This window comes from Rosa chinensis, chromosome 6, assembly GCF_002994745.2.
Source record: "Rosa chinensis cultivar Old Blush chromosome 6, RchiOBHm-V2, whole genome shotgun sequence".
Classification (NCBI taxonomy): Eukaryota; Viridiplantae; Streptophyta; class Magnoliopsida; order Rosales; family Rosaceae; genus Rosa; species Rosa chinensis.
Window position 1 is genome coordinate 2,930,740 of NC_037093.1, and position 21,207 is coordinate 2,951,946.

Below are 21,207 nucleotides of genomic sequence, written 5' to 3' on the forward strand. Positions count from 1 at the left end.
AACAGCAAGAAAAATTAATTTTTTCGCGAAAAAGGTTTGTCGAGGAAATAATTTTTTCGTTGCTAAAACTTTTCTTGATGAGCTTTCTCCAACGAATTGAAGACGAAAAAAAATTTCCTCGTGAAAATACTATAGCGATGAAATGTCAGTTTTTAGCGAAGAATAAATTCCTTGCAAATGAGGTTTTTTTGTTGTAGATATTGTCACCCTAACAGAACATATTTGTAAGATTTTAGTCCTTCATTGCCAACTAGCTATAACAAAACATGCGGCGATATGATGAAGACCCAACTTTCTATTGGCTCTGAGCTTCTGACTAGTTATCAAATATTAAGAATCTGTCACCATCAGGATAAGGAATAAATAAGAATCTTACACTGTTAATTAATTAATTGCTCAATAAGCTACAAGCTTAAGCTTACAAACGGCGAGGCGTTGACCGAAAGAAAGGAAGGAGAACGAAGAGAAGCCTCAAGCCCTCAAATGAAGCAGCAACTGACAGAACTCCTCGTGGCCCGACTACAAGAACAGCCTTCTATTACTCAATCTGATCCTGTTCCTTCCTTTCTTATCACGTACATATCTATACGTAGGCCACTTCTTGGCCAGATGGGGTACCAGGTTCATTTTCCTCATTTTATTGATGATAAAAACATAGAGATCTACCACTCTCACAACTAATTTATTGTCACACTCGTTAAATTATCCATAAACTAGTACATTATTGTAAGTAGAGTAATTACTACAAATATAACAAAAATTACCGTTTCTACATCAATTGTTGTGAATATTTGTGGTAAATATGTCGACTAAAAGTAATTACGACGACGATGAAAATTACATAATATAATACATAATTGTCGTGGTTTATAGTAACACATGTTCTCAAAGATGTAGTTATCTAATCAATGAAAGATATTACACAAGAAATTAAAAAAAAAAAAAACCCAAATTATACAAGCGAGAACCTCATTACATCATTGAGAACGCACGTCCTATTTGGTCTAACTATGAGAATTTACCAATTACCACTATGACAACACATTCGTTGTCATATTTGTAAATTGGTTTAAAAGCTTATAGATGTAGTCAAGGTGAAGCAATTACCTAGAACATTAACTACAAACTTATAGATGTAGTCATAGGTGGAGTAATTACCTAGAACATTAACTACAACTTATACATCATTTGTCATCATTTATAGTAACATGTATCCTTATAAAGGTAATTATCTTTGATAGCTAAATTTATAAGCTATTGATTTTCCTTATTCGCACTTAAGATTGTCAATTGTAGCAAGGGTAAACAAGGGTCTTTACCGCAGAGGACTAAGGTTATAACTACTCAAAATAATGTCACAAAAGTGACCACTGTTCCTAGCGAACAGAAGTCGAAAATCTAATTAAAAACCTAATTTAAACTACTCAGAAAATTACGAAAATTTACAGGGATGTACTAGTCACATAGGGCGTTCAGCACACAAAATTTGGTGATTTTTGGATATCGTTCACTATAAAAATAAAATACAGAAAGACAGAGAACAGAAAGAAAAACGAAACTGAAACAGATTTGAGATTGGTTGATATCAAGAGAATAAAGCTAGCTAGGGAAGATGCATCCACCCCCAACAATCACACACAAGACAATTTGTTCAATCCTAATTCAATTAATCTAGATAAAGATGCTCAGGTTGGCTCGGTACGCTTGAACACAACCTATTACCCTTTCTTACTTCGTACGCTAGGCAGGAAGTGCTCTACACCTAGACTATTCCCTAACAATGCAACCTAAAGGTACGCTTATTAGATTAAACATGCAGAGATCAGTAAGGTCTAAAAGAGTTTGAGACATCACTAGGCATCGCAATAAACTTAGCGCCTTGCTAAACCTAGGACTTAGTTTACTTGATAGTGAAAACTAACAATTGCTTCTCTAGAAGGTTTGAGGAGTCCAACTATTGACACAGGCATCAAACAATCAAAGCATTAGAACCCTAACATGCATACTAAGCGTACACTCAAAGCATACAAGCAAGAATTCATCAATGGAAAAGTAGTAAACAAAAGTCTCATCTTGGATTAACAGAAAATAACATCAAAAATCAAATCATCTTGTAGTTCATGTCTAGGGGCTTCAAGCAGCCCCCTAACTAATAAAAACTATCTAAACATGGAAGAAATAAAACTAACTAAAGAAGGGGAGGAAGAGAGAGCCGCTACTGCAGATTGATCTCCTTTTATATGCTTAAAGGTTAGGAAATCCAAAACCTAAAAGAATTTAGGGTTCACGTGCTTAGGTGGAGTTTTCCTATTGGCGTTTGAACTTGATGACTCATTCCAACCATTCACATCATGCCATTTGTCCATCATAAGTCGGAATATAAAGCAGAAACTCGTTCTCGGGCTTCTTGGTTTGATTTGGGCCTCGAAACCTAAATTCCCGTCCAACCTCAGAGTCACGCGCAGCCTGACCTCTTTGTACTAAATCGGCCATAACTTCCTTTAGAAAAATGATATTGATGAGCCGTAAAAATATTTGAAAACTAGACATCCGAGGCTTTCCATCAATATAAAGATCATTCTATGGATCGTTCTGAGCTGGTCTCAGTGCTCTGTCGAAGTTAACTGATCTGCACAGGCAGATTTCCCGATTTTGCTTTTCAATCCCTCTTTTACTTCTTTTCTTCTTTTCTTCTTCTTGACTCCAAGACACCTATAAAACAAATAAACAAAGTAAATAACTAGAAAATACACTAAACTAACAAAGAAAGTATGGAGATTAACGCTATTAATATCGCATAAATATGCTCTTATCAAATACCCCCACACTTAGACTTTGCTAGTCCCTAGCAAACAAAGAACTAACTAGAACAAAAGACACGGACCTAATATCTTCCAAACATCTCAGAGAACTTATAATGCCCACAAGTATGGTCAACAAAATTCACACAACCACATGTCAGAATTCATAACCTCACTTAAAAGCTAATTTATTTTGATAACCATAGTGCTAAGTTATAATACATGAACAATCAAACTAGTGCAACAAAGGAGAACCAACTTATTCATGTGTCAAACAAGCGTCAACTCAATTTCTCACAAAGATGCTCTCAATTTCTTTTCACTCATGATTTTCTGACTTGATGTATAAGCATATATTTCACTCAAGTTATATGTGAGAGGAATGATATAATAAGACAAACAAATAGCTCACATATGATAACAAGAAAGAAAGGCTTTTTTTCTGAAATTTTTTTTTACATATGATCCCATGATTGGAATGCCAAAACTTGGACAAAAGGCCAGTGACACCATATGCTCACCCCTCCACACAAGTCTTCACAAATCGAATGTACAACTTCAAAGATCAACAAGGTCTTTATTCAGGGTTGTAATGGGGCCAAGGGTTAAGGTTAGAAGAAAGAAAGGATAGGAAATTCAAAGATCCTAAAGAACCTAGTGGAGCACTAGAAGAACATAAGAGATAAAAGAATCTTGAAACTCTTCAAGGTAATCAATCTTCGAACATGAAGCAAATAATTTTTTTTTTCCAAGGCCAGATGTCATCTCTTTGGGCCTTTGCTTCATTCTAACCTTTCTTTTAACACTTGTGAAATAGGACAAAGACCAAATTTTCTTGAACAGGCCTTCAATTCAAAGCAACCTCCTTATTCACAAAGGGGGACTAAAATCCATGCACACTAATTTTTTTTTTCCTTTTGCCGTACGCTTTTTTTTTCTTTTCGGCAACACATATATATTTTTTTTATGGACAAGTCTTACCCCCACACTTGCTTACAAAAGTACCTTGAACATACATATATCTCTCTAAAAATATTTGCTCCACTAATTCCTTTGAATAGGGTAAGGATAAATCTATACTAAGCTTTAAGGGTAAGAATTTGTGGGTGATGAAACAAAAAAAGGCTTAATGTAGGCTCAATGGGGTTAACGAGGGGATTGCACATCTTGTGTGCATAAAAGGGACACAGGTTAATTTGGCTATGGTGGTAATCCTAGTGCCTTTATCCCTTCCCATCCATCATGCAATTCAACCATACGCTTCAAGAGGCTTTGGGGCAAGTTCTAGCATTTGTCCTTATAAAATATGCAAGTCGAATCCGAGTCTCAACCAAGATGAAAAAAAGATGAGATCATGCAAAATCCTCGTCAAGAAAATAAGATGATTCTATACTAAGCACTCAGAAAAGAAATAGCACATATACAGGCTCAAAAGCTCACAAAGGTTTAAATCAAGTTTAACCTGTCATAGCATGCATCCATCAATTCTCAAGTGTTACATTAATCCAACCATCAATGTATATAAATCAAGCACAATAATCATCAAAATCTATGAACAATTATTTGAAATCAAGAATCTAACACATGCCTGCAATCCTTTTGTGACCAAAATATAAATCCGAAAGTTCATGCTCATCATAGAGTTGGAAAACTCCTAAGACTCATTGAAAAATAAAACCTGAAACTAGACTCTCTTTTTTTTAATCTTTGTTTTTTTTTTTTTTTTTTTTTAACAAAGAATGACTCAAAAACAAATTGACAAATTTGTATTTCCCTCCCCCACACTTAAACTAGACATTGTCCTCAATGTATGGCAATATAACGCACAATGTACAAGGAAAGCATAGAGAAAGAAAAGACAGAAGAGGGCAAGTGAAAAGATAAGAAAGGTTATAGAAAAGCTCCCCCTTGTAGACCTCCCATTGCTCACGACCTTTGGAGAAGACCGAAATTAGACACCATCTTCAAGGCACAAGGCCTTGACTTCCAAAATGTAAGCTTCGTGCTATATGGACTCCAAAATAAGTGATGGTGGGGTGAAACGGAGAGAACAAAGGAAAATTGCACTTTCCAACTTCGCAATTTTGCTTCATGAGGCCAACTTCCAGCCCTTATAACTTCTGCAGGGATAGCCTGATGCATGAGCTGCTACTGGGAGCTGAAAATTGGTGTTACAAGCTGTCCGTGCATATGTGGCACGTCTCCTACAGGCACAATTGATCAATTTATAATCATATTATTGGCTCCCAATAATCATATTAGTGCGTCCCAATAATCATATTATTGCCCCACAATACAAAGTCCAATGTCTCTACTGCCTCCCAATAGACCACCAAAAAAGCACCATTTTGTAGGATTCACAGATAATTTGACTTTAATACACAAAAAACAACATGTAACTTATCAAAACACCACACTATAGTAATCTCTGTCCCTCATATCAAAGTCTACTGGGGGCCAATAATGTGTCTACTGCCCCCAGTAGACCATGAAACAAACCCCACAGTTACATTGCAATTCCTTCCTCATTCTCGGGGTTCACAGTGTACAAAAAAAAAAAAAAAAAAAAGTGCTCTGGGCACCGGATCTGATGGACCAGGGACGGAGGCACCGGCGGGCGATTTGCTATCTGATCGGCCGGCCGGAACTGTGAAATTGCAGGTGCAAATGGCCGGACCTTGAAGCTCTAGAATTGATTGGATTTGGGACGAGGTTGATGGTGGAGCTCATCGGCGGTGCATGTCGACTGCTTTTCCAGAAGCTTGACGGCCTCTTTCGACTGGTCATTGGAGAAAGCTCTGACGCGGATCGACGTCGTCCACGGCGAGGAGGAGAACGACGACAGCACTCGACGTGCTGAGGAGGCGCGCGAGGTTATGCGATGGGGACTGAGAGTCCTAATCGTGGACGACGACGATGACGGCGAAGGTGACGATGATGTCGATGAAGATGACGTGGCCAAGTGAAGAAGAAGGGCGCAGCGAATATCGTAGTGGATTGAAGAAGAAGCCATGGGAGTCTGATTCGGATTCCGGCGAGGGCTTGGGTGTGATTCACTCGGTCCATCGAGGCTTCTGAGAGAGAGAGGAGAGAGAGAGAGAGAGAGGGGTTGAGGGGAGTCTCGGTCGAGAGAGAAAGAGGGAGAGAGAGAATATGAGAGCAATACAGTCAATAGATGTTAGTTTAGGTAAATGAGGTTAAAAAACTCTTAGTGGAGTAAGTGGGCAATTTTTAATCTAAAATTGGGTAAGTGGTCACGCCCCTATTATTAATCCAATAACCAGCACAGAGATTGAAGCATTCCAAACCGAAACTAACTGTTTCGACTATTACCACACACAGATATTCTTTATTTCCACGGTACGTAGTACAAGTAGTTTTACTTATTATCAATACGTGCTGAGGATGGCTTGTGCATGGTCCTGCACCACATTCCAAGCCTCGACTATGTGCTTTTCCTCGGTCAGAGTCGCACCAACCGCGCAACGAAGCACGTACAGCCCTCCAACCACAGCATGAGTCATGTATGCTTTACCTGATGCATTGATGGCCTCCAGCAATTTGCAATTGACCTCGTTTACCATACCGATCTCATCATCCTCATTACTACTGATCAAGGCCGATGGTGAAATTCTAAAGCAGACCAAGGAGAAGTTTCTAGGAACCAGAATCTCAAACCTCTTGTCCATTCTCACAAGCCCTTCAAAAGTCTTGGCCATTTTGACATGGATACGAATAAAGTTTCTAAGGTTAGCCACACCATAGCTTCTTATCACAAGCCACAGCTTCAATGCCCGAAACCTCCGGCTTAGGGCTATTTGCCAATCTTTGTAGTCCACAACTTGCTTTGAATCACTGGCTTTGTTCCTCAAAAACTCCGGATTCGTCGACAGTGAACTTGCCAACACACTTGGATTCTTAACCCAAAGGCAACAGCAATCCATTCCAGTGAATAACCACTTATGGGGGTTGAAACTAAAAGAATTTGCGCCCTCTACGCCGTTAATGAAATGCCGAAATTCTGGACAAATGCAGGCACTTCCAGCATATGCAGCATCCACATGAACCCACACGCTGTATTCTTTTGCTACATGACATAGTGCCTCCAATGGATCAATAGCAGTGGTGGCGGTTGTGCCCATTGTGGCACAAAGAAAGAGCGGCACTAGACCTTTTTCCAGGTCGGAACTTATTGTCAATCTTAGCATCTCAGGTAGTAGTGCAAAACCAGTTGACTTTGTAGTCTTGATGGCCCGGAAGTTCTCCGTGTTGATTCCAACAATTTGGGTAGCTTTTTGAAGTGTGCTATGTGTTTGATCTGAACCATACACTACAAGCTTTCCCAAATTCTCGCTACCAATTCGGCGTAGCATTTGGTCCCTGGCAGCCACCATTGTGCAAACAATGGCCTCACAAGTACTCCCATGCAAAACACCGCCGCCATTGCCAGAGAAATGGAAAGACTTGGGAAGCTGAAGCATGTCTCCCAACCAATCCATGACTATGTTTTCGAGCTCGGTTGCTGCCGGTGATGAAACCCAGTTGAATCCCACCACATTAAATCCAGTGGTGAGTATTTCACCGAGAAATCCAGCAGTGCTAGCAGTTGAAGAGAAGTATGCAAAGAAATTGGGACTTTGCCAATGTGTTAGGCCAGGAACAATGTGATTCTGAACATCTCTAAGGATGGTTGAGATGGGTTCAGGGTCATATGGGGCTGACTCTGGTAGGCATTTTTTCAAATACCCAGGTTCAACTCGGCTTAGAACTGGATATTTCTCTATGTTTTGATAGTAATCTGCAATGAAGTTTATGACCATATGGCCTTGTTTCCTGAACTCTTCGGGGTCTAGGGCTTTGGTCAGTTGGGAAGAGGCGATCTCTTGTAGATCCCTGTGGAATGGGAAGCTACCCATTTAGATTGGAAGTGAATTAGTTGAACACAGCTAGGTGATACAACAGATGATCAATAAAGGCTAGAAAGACAGATCGATAATGATTAGAATGGCTGATGTTTTGAGTTTCACTGGAGCATAGATTGAAGTGTTTATATAGAGATATAGGATTAGAGTCGAGCGAGTTACGTACTCAACAAGACTTGCACTGAATTGATTAAGTTTGTGTACGTGAAGCTCTCTATTGTTAGGGTTGATGTATTGTTCGGAGTGATTTGATACTGTGGTCCTATAATTCGGTGTAGTGGACCTATTTGCACAGCTTTAACCACTCTGCCATCTACACGTGTGCTAAACGTTGTTGAAAATGATTACAACATGCACTGTAAGTTGATAAACGTTTTTTTTCTTTTTCTTTTTGTAGTGAGGTTCAGCTGTTATAAGCATGTTTTCCTCTCTTTCAGTAAGCCTTGTATTAGGGCTATCACTTGGTTTGGTAATTATCAAACCGATTGAATACAAACCAATATTTTAAGTTTGGTAAACTGACTTTTTGGTAATCGAGGCCGATAAAACTGAAATCGAAAATTATCGAAAAAATTAGTTTGATTTTGGTAAATACTGAATCTACTGATTATCTATACATAAGCTTGATATACTATAATTTTCAATATACATACATGTATATTAAGAAATAAACATAAAAAAAATTTCATAATCGTATGAACATTACTACATATACTACACTGATAATACATGTATTTTAAGTAGTTTAGTCAAAGATGATTTTTTTTTTTTAAAGGAACTAGTCAAAGATGGTTAAATAATCTAGTTTTATTGAAAATGGTTAAAAGTTGATGTCATATGTACAAAAGAAAGCTATAATAAGTAGATGAATACAAAGTTTACAACTATAAAATTAGACAACCTAGTATGGTGATTCATTCTAATTTATATGACAAAGAACTAATTGTTCTAAAGTTGGTAATACCGAAAACCGAAACACCAAATGTAGTAGATATTATTAAAAACTGAAAATTTTGGTTGGTAATTGGTAACTCAATTTTGAAACCGAAAGCTTTGGTTTTAAAGTTGGTAATATCTTTATAACCGATTTGAACCGACCGAGTGACAACTCTACCTTGTATGGTTACCGAAGAATCAAGAAAAATAGTAGTTCTTCGTTTTCTTATACAATTTCCTTTGCTTCCAGTTTTTTTCAAGATTCAGTACCGGTATTAAAAATCTAGCATCAATATCCACATGATCTTATGATAATTTTATCCCACATTTACTATGTGTGGAGCTCTACACTGGACGATGGAGTTTCTAGCTGCGCTGGAGTTACACTGCTCTCTTTTTTCTGTGGATCTAACCATCTTAGTCAGATGGTCCCATACCCAATTATTTGCTATATATTGTTGGGATTATGTCTCTCGGAGATATCAATCTAACTTATTCAACAATATTGAATATTGGCTTTAATTGTAAGGGTGGACAAAATCCATAATTGAGAAGCTCATGCTGATCACGTGGGCTGCTTAGATTTTATTCACCGACAGCGTATTTGAACTGATGAATATTTTAATACCAAAAAACAATTTCAGCCATTCATACGTGGGATCAGTCATCTATGTAATCTGAGCCGTTTGTACATGCAAACCTTTCATTAGCAGTAGAGGTGGCAAACGGCACGAGCCCAACATGCTTAAAAGAGGCTCGGCACGGCCCAAGCCCGTTGGTGGCTCGGCACGGCTCGAGCATGTTAGAATAACGGGCTGGGTTGGGTTTAGGAATATTGGCCCATTGGCCCAGCCCGGCCTGAGCCCGTAATGGGCCCGGCACGGCCCGAGCACGACATATTATGGACCGGCCCGTTACAAACACAAAATTTTATTTTATTTTAAAAAATATTTAAAAATCACAATGATGAGATTTGAATATTAGACCTCTTTATTTAAAATCTCATGACAATTCCACAAATACTATTTATTTATATTGTCAAAATAGTGAAATAAAACATTATATCCTTGTTTTGACATAAAGTATTTTTTTTCTAATCTCATAATAATACAACTATAGAATGAAGGAAAGAATAATATGATACTAAATCTTCATTATATTAATAAAGATTAATCTCACAATAATATATTACAAGCAATATATTTTGAGTTATTTTTTTCTTTCTTTCTTTCTTGTTATGGAATATAAAAAATATTAGAAAACTAATCTTTTTTTTTTTTGACAGAGTAATAGAGATTTCACTTAATCCCAAAGCCAGAACGGCACATACAAATAAGCCCTATATGCTTGTACCCTAAATCAGTGGTCAAGCAGTTAAGGGAATACGGGTACCATCCACTAGTACAATGAAGCTCACTTATATTCAAGAGCCTACACAACTACAAATCTCAGCTTACACTAAGAAAACTAATCTCCCTTCGTCAATGCACTCAATTGTGGTACTCTAGGAGATTCATTAACTTGGTGTAAAAAGAAACCATAATCGTGCAGACTTATGCTGACTAAGCCTAGCCAGCCTTTCTTGGGCCGGAGCCCACTATTTGCCCAAAAATAGGGAGTTATTGGAAAAGTAAAAACATAAACCATAAAGCAATAGTTGAGCCCAAAAGAAAAGCCAGCCCAAGGTCCAAAAGGAACAGCCCATCTCAGGCCCAGACACCACCTCCTCTGCTAGGGCAGACGCTGCACAGCTGCAAACATGACCACCACCCCTGGCCCAACCGCCACCACCCGTCCAAGCATACCCCATCGTTTTGCCACCTCGATGACGCTCCAAGAAGTCCGAACGAGACCCGGCGTACCGAACACAAACCCAAATTCCCCCGTTCAGTGGATCTGCAGCACCCCAAGTTGTAGATCTCCTCCTTTACGCCGCCGCCATATGGGACCTGTGCTGCGACATCCATAGCCTCAGAGCTACAATCTAGATTTCGACACCGACCTCCACCGGAAACCCCAATCCTGACGATCCCAGAGAAACTCAAGCTTGCAAGAGTCACTCAGCTCCTTTGACAAACTCAATACTCCCCGCCCGGCTGCACTCACCGCATTCCGACGAGACCAAAGGCCAGACTCGGCACGGGAGCCGCCGGACGAGACTAAGATGAAGGGAATGAAACCCTAGGTTGGAAGAAGACTGCAGTCGCTAGAGAGAAAAAAAATTAGAAAACTAATTTTAAAAAGCTAAGATTAAGAAAAATATTGTAGAATTTAATTTATTTTAATTTTCTAAATAGTTAAATAAAATTAATTTTTATTTATTCAAATTAAGATTTTAAAATCGTGCTTTATAGTGGGTAGGCACGAGCACGGCCTATTTATTGACCCGACACGAGCACGGCCCGATACGATATGGGTTCGAGCCATGGGCCGGACCGGGCTTAATGTTTAAGTAAATGGGCCGGCATGAGCCCGGCACGATAATAAATGGGCCGGCCCAAGCACCGCACGAAGCACGACTAGACCCGCTTAAAATAGGCCGGGTCGGTCCGGCCCGTTTGCCACCTCTATTTAGCAGACGTTAACTACAAAAAATCACATCAAGAAGGTAAAATTTATCAAAAGAGAATGTTCTGAAATTAAACCAAGAGAGAGAGAGTTGAACAGTCAGGTCGACGGCGAATTAAACCATCAGAGAACAGCGATATCATTATATCTAGACGAATTGCTCTTTTTCTGGTTTCAATTTCAAAACCCCAACACTGCAAATTCAGATAGAGTGAATTATGGAGGGATTGCAGCATGGGCGGCAGTCTTAGTCGGAGCCGGCGGCGGTCAAGGCAACGATGACAACAATCCCACTGATATTCACATTGGATCATCTTTTAACTTGTCCGGTGGACCTTCGACTTGAAGGAAGTCGAAGAAGAATGGAACAATAAGCAAATCTGAAATTATGGGTTTTCTGGGTATCGTTGAATCTGATTCATAACAGAGCTGCAATATTATATATATATATATATATATATATATTATAGCAGGCACAGTGGTAGAGGCATATAGAATCACTCATGCACTAGTTGATGCAGGTTCGAACCACGAGATTGTTTGATTTTTGTTCTTTTCATGGTTTTTTTTTTTAATATTTTTTTTCTGTTTATCTTTTCTTTTCTTTTGAGTTAAGGAAACATATATTTATATGAAAACCAGAATAGACCGTTACATACCCTTCTGCTGTCATTTAAGTGCATAGACAGACAAGAAACTAGTGATAGTACCCACAAGTGGTACGTACATATAGTCCTACTCATTATACATTCAAATACGCAGAGGTAGCGGAAACCCTCCTTTAGTACTACTCCAGAGGCGCTAGAGATACATAGAGTGCACCATAGTGGTGCTTAACTTCCTAAAAACAAGGAAATTATTGTAAAATAGACGTATCTAAAAAACATAGAAAGGGCTTAGGGCAAAAACCCTAGCCCAAATTAGAGAGCCCACCAGGGCAGCCCAAAGGGAAAAGGCCCAAACTCTAGGCCCAGTAGGACATGGTTGACCCATGCCGAGACCACCCCTCCACCACTCCTGCAGCCGCCTGTGCAACACCGACCACGAGTCTCGCCCCAAGACTCGCCTCGCCACGATCTGTGCCGTCGAACTCCGCTAGAAGCCAACACCGCTCCGATTCCCCCAACCAGTGTCGTGTAGCGCCAAGACCGGAGACCCGCAAGCCACACTGTCGCCTAGACCCGAGCCGTATAGACCACACCATTGCCAGATCCGCCTCAAGATCACCTTCGCCACCAGCTCGCAGCCGTCCCTGCACAGAAACCGCCACAAACGCCCAAAAACCATCCGACCATCCGACCTGCATCAACACAACCTGCCTAAACCACAAGCCAAACAACTGCTCCCCTGAATCAGCCCAGGGCATTTGAAGCTCCCGTCCGGTAGCCAGCCCAAAGACGACGCAGCGAAGCTAGCGCTGTCCATGGCCACCGCCGGATAGGGAACAGTTTGTTGGTGTTTTCCTCTCCCGCGGCACAAGGGCTAGGGTTTTCCGATTTTTTATTCTATCTTTTCTTTTCTTTAATAAACTATGATACTTCAAAAAGACTTCAAAATACATATATAAACAAACTACATTAATTAGTTTTTTAGTTTTTTTTTTCATAATTTTTTATTTATTTTTTGTGTTTATCTTTTTTCTTTTCTTTTTTAATAAATTACGATACTTCAATAAGAGTTCAAAATACATAAATAAACAAACTACATTAGTTAATAAAAGGATGAAGTAAAAATATTTCATGGACATTTTATTTAACTTTGAATATCGTTTTCCTCTCTAGGTTCTGGTCACTTCGACCTCAGCTCTATAGTTGTTGTTTTTTCTTAAATAAAGTACATAGTTAAATAAAATGTTGTTGTTTTTATTATTAGAAAAATATAATTGCATTACTTGCTTGCACCTCTTCTTAAAAAAAATAATAATGAATAAAAAAACTTCTTTAGAAAACTACAGTGCTTAAATAAAATTTTGGTTACGCGCATTTTAGTTTAATAGAATATAGTTGACAATGTGGATAGATACCTAAACAAATACTAAAGAGGGTAAACTTTTTAGCGTAGGCATTTTATGTCATAGTGATCACATCCAACGGTCAAATTAGCAAATTTCTTTGTCGTTCACGTTGTTTGTCTTGGAAGATATACGTTTGTATATAACTAATGAAAAAGTTTGACCACACACTAGTAGGCATGTAGAGATTTTGTGTGATTTGAAACATCGATAATGAGATACAAAAGATTTGCCATTGTTTATATATTTACCAAATAGTAATATGAACCGTGTGAAAAAATTAGCCTTGGCTGTCATCGTTTAGGCCTTTACCAAAAAAAAAAAAAATTCTCCTTTTCTAAACAGATATTAACAAAACATTGAAAATTCAATTTCCAAAAAGTTTGTGACCGCAAGCTTTAATTTTCAACTATGATTGTACAAATTTTCTACCTAAGAGCTCATCTGAATTAAATTGCTTGTTAAAAATTCTAATGAATAAAAGGGTATAAATGTATATTAGGTTGACTACATGGATCGAGATCAAATAGAGGACGAAAGTGTCTGAGATTTTTACCATATGCATATAAAATCCCGATCATCACATACAACGGTCGGTTTGACCAATCTCTTTTTCATCAACCATGTTCATTTTGAAAGGTATATATTTCTATTTAACCAATGAAGAAATCAGGCAATCCTAGTAGAAATATTAAAATTTAGTCGATATGAGAAATCAAAAATGAAAATTTGTGGATTCAACCTTGTCCATTTATCTACCTTGCAGTAATGTCACTAATATGCTTAATGTGAAAAAAATTGGCCTTCTACATCGTCATTTTGGCCATAATTGAGGCAGTCAACTCTCATTAATTCAAGCTAATTATAGAAATATTATTTTCTCAAAACGCAAATAGCGGTTGTGTTACGACTCCGATTTTCAAGAGGTTCGTGACCACATTCTCACATGGCCGAGCTCCATCTGCCAGTGTAAAAATGTTCAGTCCAGCATCCGCTCTAGATCTCAATTAAACTAGTCTTCAAAAATTGAAATGAATAAATATAAGTGTATAAATGTAGATTTGGTTGACCATGTAGATCAAATATTGAAAGTGGGATGATAGTGGCTAAGAATTTTACCATATTCATGTAATATCTAAAGATCGGATCGAACGGTAGGTTTCAACTTGGCATACCGTCTTGATTAAGTTGCTCTTTGGGAAATCTAATTAATTAATAGATGAATATAAATATATATTAGTTTGATCATGTGGATCGTGGTTGAGACGAGGATAAAATTGGTTGACATATTTACCAAATGTACTACATATCTTATTCATCGCATCAAATGGTTGGATCAATTTCTTTACCGTTGATCTTGTGATTTCTAAAGACTAAAGATATACATTTATTGATAATCCTAAGAATCATATTGGGATTTCTTGCGATTCGATAAATAAAAAAACTACATAAAATTAAACTTGACATCCTCTCTCAACTCATCATATCTACCTACATAAAATTTTAAGGGATAATGCTCATACACCCGGTTTCTGATAAAATACTTCCCAAAAACCCCACTAAACTATTTTTGTTCCTCTCCACCCAGACTTCTGTCCTTTTCATTCCTTCTCACCCAACTCTTCATTTTTCTCTCCCGATCATATCCTTTAAGATATCTTTTTGCATAGTACGTTCTGTTTCTTTTTTTTTTTTTTTTTTTTTTGATGAAACGTGGTGGGCCCATTTTTTATTAAAACAGAAGCATGATACGAATTCATCCTCTATCCTAAAGGTAAACAGTACACTTTACTATTCATAATTTCGATTGTTGACAGACTCGAATTAATAGCCATATGTAAACTTACAAGCAAAGAACTGCAAAAGGAAAGAGAAAAATTGAGAAAACTAAAAGCCTATAGAGATAATCTTGATAGAGAGTCACCTAACTACTGGGATATTATCTATAGACTACAGACTAGAATCTATCGAATAGAAGAAGAGATAGATAATCTCTTAGATGTTCTGGAAGAAGAACAAAAACCACTAGATTATTTGAGCATTGGTTAGATCCGCACATCACTGGTATCAGAGCTTGTAAAATAGCTCAAGGAGAACCCCTCCTTAATGGGGACAATGTCAGAATTGTTACTAGAGAAAATAAATTCTCTACTGAAATCTTCTGATGAGAAATATCAGAAGTTGTTACTAGAAATATCTAGATGTCAGTCGACTCTAGAAAAATTTCCTGCTATAATCCACCAATTGGAAAGATTGGAAAACAAACTGGATTATATCAAAGAACTTCCAAAAACGGAAGAAGAAAAACTAACAAGTGTTAGTAGAAAAATCAAAGAACAGCAAAAAACGCTGGATTCTATACTGAAGGATAAGAAATTGCCTACAGTAAAAAAGAAGACTAATGGATTCAAACCATTAGAAAAACCAGACACAAATTGTGTTCCAAACATGATTTTTCTAGAACCATCTACTAGTCAGACTAGTATCCGGTATGAAAACCCGGAAAAAAGAGAAATAAAGATGTTAAGCATCTTTGGAAAAAAGAAAGGAGTTCAACTTCTAAATGTCGAAGAATTTGAGTTCAATGAGATTGAACAAGAAGTAAAAAATTCCTCAATCCCAAAGTTAGATTTCAAACAGATCTACAAAAGAGGAAAGTTTGATCTAATGGACAGCCATTATTTTAAACTACTGGAGATTACAACCCCAGCAACCGCCGGTGGAGAGACTGATCTTCTACTGATCACTCTAGCAGAAGTTGCCAGAGCACAAGCGAAAAAATATCAATTTATGCATATTGGAGCAGTCCAAGTAGGCATAAATCTGCTTGCTCGAGAAGGTATAAACTGTTCAGTCCTCTGTGTGCTACAGGACAACAGGTTAACAGACTTCCAAGCTAGTCTGTTGGGAACACTCGAAGCATCTTTATGTGATCAAGTGGCATATTTCAACTGCTTCCCCAACTTCACCACCAGCTTGAAAGATGCAGCTCATTGTCTCAGACTGAGAGTCAAGACAGATGGCATATCCATGAAAGAAGATATGCAAGAACTAGCAATAGTATACAGGATATACTATAAATTGATGAGTACTACAGTAGCCCCTAAGACACGGATAACAAATATCCCAGGTCTTACTACTGGATTCCTCACCAATCAGAAGAACCATTCACAGCAGATCCACAAAGTTACTTGGAATGAAGTAACATTTCCTCTTGAATGGAAATTATCCGGTCCAAAAAAGCAACCGGAAAGAGCAAAAGCAAAAATCTACGAGAGTAAAAGAACTGGAGAAATCAGCCTCAACTTCGACAATCACAGAAAAAGTGAGGTCTGTCCTGAGAACCTCAGGATAAACAGCAATCTTCTGAGAAGAAGCTACAGCACCAGAGAAGCAAATATCAGTGGTACAAAACCCACTGTAGAAGAGCCGATATCAGAAGAAGATCTGGAAGCTGATCTAAACAGACCAGTCCATATGTTTAGAGCCAAAAGACTCTATGATCTTTATGAAGAAGCTGAGAATTGTGAAAATCCTGAACGATTAGAAAAACTAATCGAAGAAATGAAAGAATTCAAATTCAGAAAGACAAGAAAAGTCTTTCCTTATCAAGATATTGAAATGGAAGATGGAGAAAGCTCCAGAACTTTCATCAAAAAAGAAACAAGGGAAACAAAACTCCCATTCCAAAAAGCCCCCACGGGTAAAAAAGGAGAAAGAAATTCTCAAAGATTTGTCCCAGAAGACAATCTGCCCAGAGTTCCTATCACAAACTACGGAATCTGGTTGAATCTAGACAAGAGTCTAGACAAAAGAAAAACCATTGACCAATGGGTAGATAGCCTGATGATGGCTTCTGCACTGACCCTTGGAAAATTTGAAGCACCAGATTTGCAGGTGTACTATGAAACGACTCTCACCGGAGTAGCAAAAAAGTACTACCTATCTTTCAAGGAAACTACCAGAGGAAGAGACTGGCTTGAAGAGATAAAAAATTCAAAGTCTCTGTATGATTTTGCAGTACCCCTGTACGATCAATTCTGTGGAGATCTCTCAAATCTGAGTGAGAAAGCCAAAGAAACGGCAAAGTCGAATATCTATGCTCTCAAGATCTGTGACATGAGATATTTCGAAGAATACCTGAATGAATTTCAGGAATATTACTGTACAATTGGTGAACTAGAGAATACTGATCTAGTTAATCTGTTGCACAGAAAGCTCCCTGAACCATGGAGAACAGCTGTGAGAGAAAGCATAGCTGAAAAGCCAATTGAAAGATTTTCAGTAGGAGGAATTGCCGACAGAATCCGGCAACTACTGAAGGAGCAATGCAAAGCCAATCTTAGAGCTAAGATGGCCAAGAAGCAACTCAAAGGAGTGGAAAATTTCTGTTACGGAATACTGGATATGCCCACAAACTGGGGATGTCATGAATCCAAATTCCACAGAAAGAAGAAAAAAGAAAAATATTACTCGAAAAAATTCAAAAAGAGTAATCAGAGAAAGAATTGGAGATTCAAGAAAAGCTCCAATTACAAGAAGCAACAGGATGAAAATCCAAAAAAGAAATTCTTCAAGAAAAAGAAGAATACTCAGCAGCATAGACAACCTAGCAAGAAAGCTTGCAGATGTTGGTTGTGCAAAGCCGAAGGACACTATGCAAATGAATGCCCATAAAAGGGTAAAAGATCTACTAAAGCTCTCTTTGAAGAATATGAGCAAATAGTAGAAGTAGCAAATATGAAAGGCTACGAAATAGCCTATTCTGATGATGAAGAAGATAGCAGGTCAGTCTATTCTGCCTGGTCTGAAGAGTCTGAAGAAGAAACTTCATCAGCAGAGTCTGAGAATGATTCTGAAGGAGAGTACTTCGAATCCAGACAAATGAATGTTTTGAAAATCAAAAACTGGGAAGAAAGCAAGACAGAATCCTTCATGTCTTCCTATCAGGTGAACCCTGGTTCATTTGTTTGTGACTACTGCTTCTGTCACGAAAAGAATGGTTTTCCTATGTTCTGTGAAGAGTCTAAGAAGACTTATCATAAAGAATGCTTCATAGCTGAAGCAAGAAGAAAAACCAAGAATGGTCTTGTCAGCCAGCTGGTTGAACAAGAATATGAAGAGTATTTTGCCGAACAAAAGGCAAAAAAAGTAGAAACTCTGTTCCGGGAAACCATGGAACAACCTTCTTCCTCGAAAAAGGAAGAAATCATCGATGAAGAAAAAATCGATGAGGATATTGAACTGGTTGAAATACCAGAAAATGTTGAACTGGTAAAACCACCAGAAACAGTTCATCTCTTGGAAAGACAAGAGACTACTGACACATGGGATCTACTTGGCCAACCATCAGGCAAGTTTGACTACAAAGTCAGATATGATCCTCCCCCCTGGTTCAGTAATCCAGACAGCAAGAAGATAACTCCTACAGATTGGGATGATGATGACAAATCACCCACTCAGGAAAATGTTCCAGAAGAATGTAAACCATTCATTCCAACGGAACAAGCTCAAGAAAATGAGCCTCACCAATCGAAAGCCGTCTCTACAAGCAGATACAGCAACTACATAGAGATCGGAGTCAAGTTCCCTGATCACAGGAAATATCATCTACATGCTTTTGTAGATAATGGATCAGGTTTTACTGTTGCAAAGAGATTTGCAATTCCAGAAGAACTCTGGAACGAAGACAAGAAAAAGTCAGCTACTGGTGTTACATTCGATGGAAGCCATCTCACCATGAAGAAAGTAGCAAAAAATGTTCATATCACCATTGGTGGAGGAACATTTATCATCCAGAATGTGTGGCAATCTGAAGGCCAAGGATCTGATTTCTTGTTGGGCAATGATTCTATTCTCCAACAACGATTCATTCAGGATGAAGAAGCGATAGGCTTCAGAAAAGGAGAACGGGTGTTCTGGGCTGACCGCCTCACACAGGCATTCAGTGTGGCCGGTCCCGGTTTTACTACTCAGTATCAAAGATCGCAACAGAATAGTGGTGATCTTACCCCCTACAAACCCAAATTTCAACCCATACTCCAAATCAAACAACAAGAAGAACTGCTTGTTGAAGAATCTTCAGAAGAAGAAGAAGAAGCTAGTGAAGATGAAGAAGCTAGTTTCATCCACGAGCACAACCTCAAGCACTTTCAGAACAAGCTTGAGTCTCAACAAACTCCCACTCTTGACAAAATCAAGAAACTACTCGAGCAGAATGTGGACACAAATCCTCAGAAGTTTTGGGAAAAAGACCCAGTGGTCTGTGAATTGAGATTGCATGACATGAATGCTATCTGCCATGTCAAAGCCATTCCTCAGTACAAAGAGGAAGATCAAAAAGAATTCAGAAGTGATATTGAAGATCTCCTGAAAAAGAGATTAATTCAACCTTCCACTAGCCCTCATCATGCTCCAGCTTTCTACGTGAGAAATCATGCAGAGAATCTAAGAGGAAAAGCTAGAATGGTTATTGACTATAGAGATGTCAATAAGAAGACTGTCAAAGACGGATATCAGATCGCTCAAGTCAGAGTCCTGATCAACCAGCTCAGAGGAGCTAAAGTCTTTTCGAAATTCGATGCAAAGTCGGGTTTCTGGCAGGTCAAGATGCATCCTGAGAGTGTACCTCTCACTGCATTTGGAACACCACAAGGTCATTACGAGTGGCTAGTAATGCCTTTTGGTCTCAAGCAAGCTCCCTCAATCTTTCAAAGAAAGATGGACAACATCTTCAAGCATGTAGCGGAGTTCTGCGTCGTCTACATAGATGACATCCTGGTCTTCTCCAAAAACAGAGAAGAACACATGAAGCACCTCCACGAGGTAGCAAAGCTGATAGTCCAGCATGGAATTATCCTAGGTGAGAAGAAAATCTTCTTTGTCCTCGATGAAGTTGATTTCCTAGGAATAAACATCAAGAATGGAGTCATAAAGCTCCAACCTCACATCCTTGAAAAGATCTGGAAGTTCCCAGACAAAATTCCTGATGCTAAGAGTCTAGAGAGATTCCTTGGTGTCATAAATTATGGGAGAGATTTCATCCCTAGAATCTCAGGGTTAACAGCAATGTTATCTCCCAAGACAAGTTCCAAAAGAAAATGGAACTTCACAAAAGATGATGAAAAGATCGTGAAGCAGATAAAAGACCTCTGCAAGAACCTCCCTCCTCTCCAACAACCAGAAGAGAAAGATGAGATTATCCTCCAAACTGATGCGAGTGATAACTATTGGTCTGGTGTTGTTTTGGCGAAAGCGCCTGGAACCAACATTGAAAAGATTTGCAAATTTTGTAGCGGCAAGTTCAGCCCTGTAGAACTGAATTATCCCACAGGGGAAAAAGAAATCTTAGCTGTCAAGAAAACGATTTTAAATTCTCCAGCTTTTCTTGGAAAAACCTTTACTGTCCGCACCGATTGTGCTAGAGTAAAGAATTTTAAAAATTTTAAACTTGACAAAGCTGCTGATAGAGGAAGATTAGCCAACTGGCAATTGTTTCTTAACCAATATGATTATACTGTTGAATTAATTACAGGAAACAAGAACTATCTTCCAGACGCATTGACCAGAGAACTGGCAATGTTCAGCCAAAGAGAAGACGACGAAGGTCGTAATCCCAGAAGCAGAAGGACTGGGAAAGAACAGGAATCTGAAGAAGATCCAAAAGAAACCAAGGAGAAAATCCTTAAAAGGTTTCTGCTAAGCTCAAAAGGCTTGGCCTCAACTGATCAATCCCAGGGTAAAGGATTGGCTAGCCCGTCTCAAACGGCAGACGGTAAAGGCACATCAAGACCGTTGACGGCTGCTGCTTTGCCAAAAAGCAGACCAACTCCTAGTGGAGTTATAAATGTTTTTAATTACGAATTAAGAACTTTTGATACTCCTGTGTTCAGAACTGGCAGGAGACTAGCGTATCACCAGAAGGCAATCCTGGATAATCTCTTATTTGCCTTTCAAGAAAGAAGCAGTG

At 38.6% G+C, this 21,207-nt stretch overlaps 1 protein-coding gene across 1 annotated transcript; it reads right to left on the reverse strand.

Annotated features, from left to right (window-relative positions):
- Positions 1–6,093: 6,093 nt before the first annotated feature.
- On the reverse strand, positions 6,094–7,840 carry LOC112168752 (phenylacetaldehyde synthase). The gene has a single exon (XM_024305658.2). It carries the CDS (start codon positions 7,715–7,717, stop codon positions 6,191–6,193), a length of 1,527 nt encoding a protein of 508 aa, XP_024161426.1. The 5' UTR covers positions 7,718–7,840; the 3' UTR covers positions 6,094–6,190.
- Between the last annotated feature and the right edge of the window lie 13,367 nt (positions 7,841–21,207).

Coding starts and splice junctions, on each gene's coding strand:
- LOC112168752 (XM_024305658.2), bottom strand. CDS start 7,717: ATGGGTAGCTTCCCATTCCACAGGGATCTACAAGAGATCGCCTCTTCC.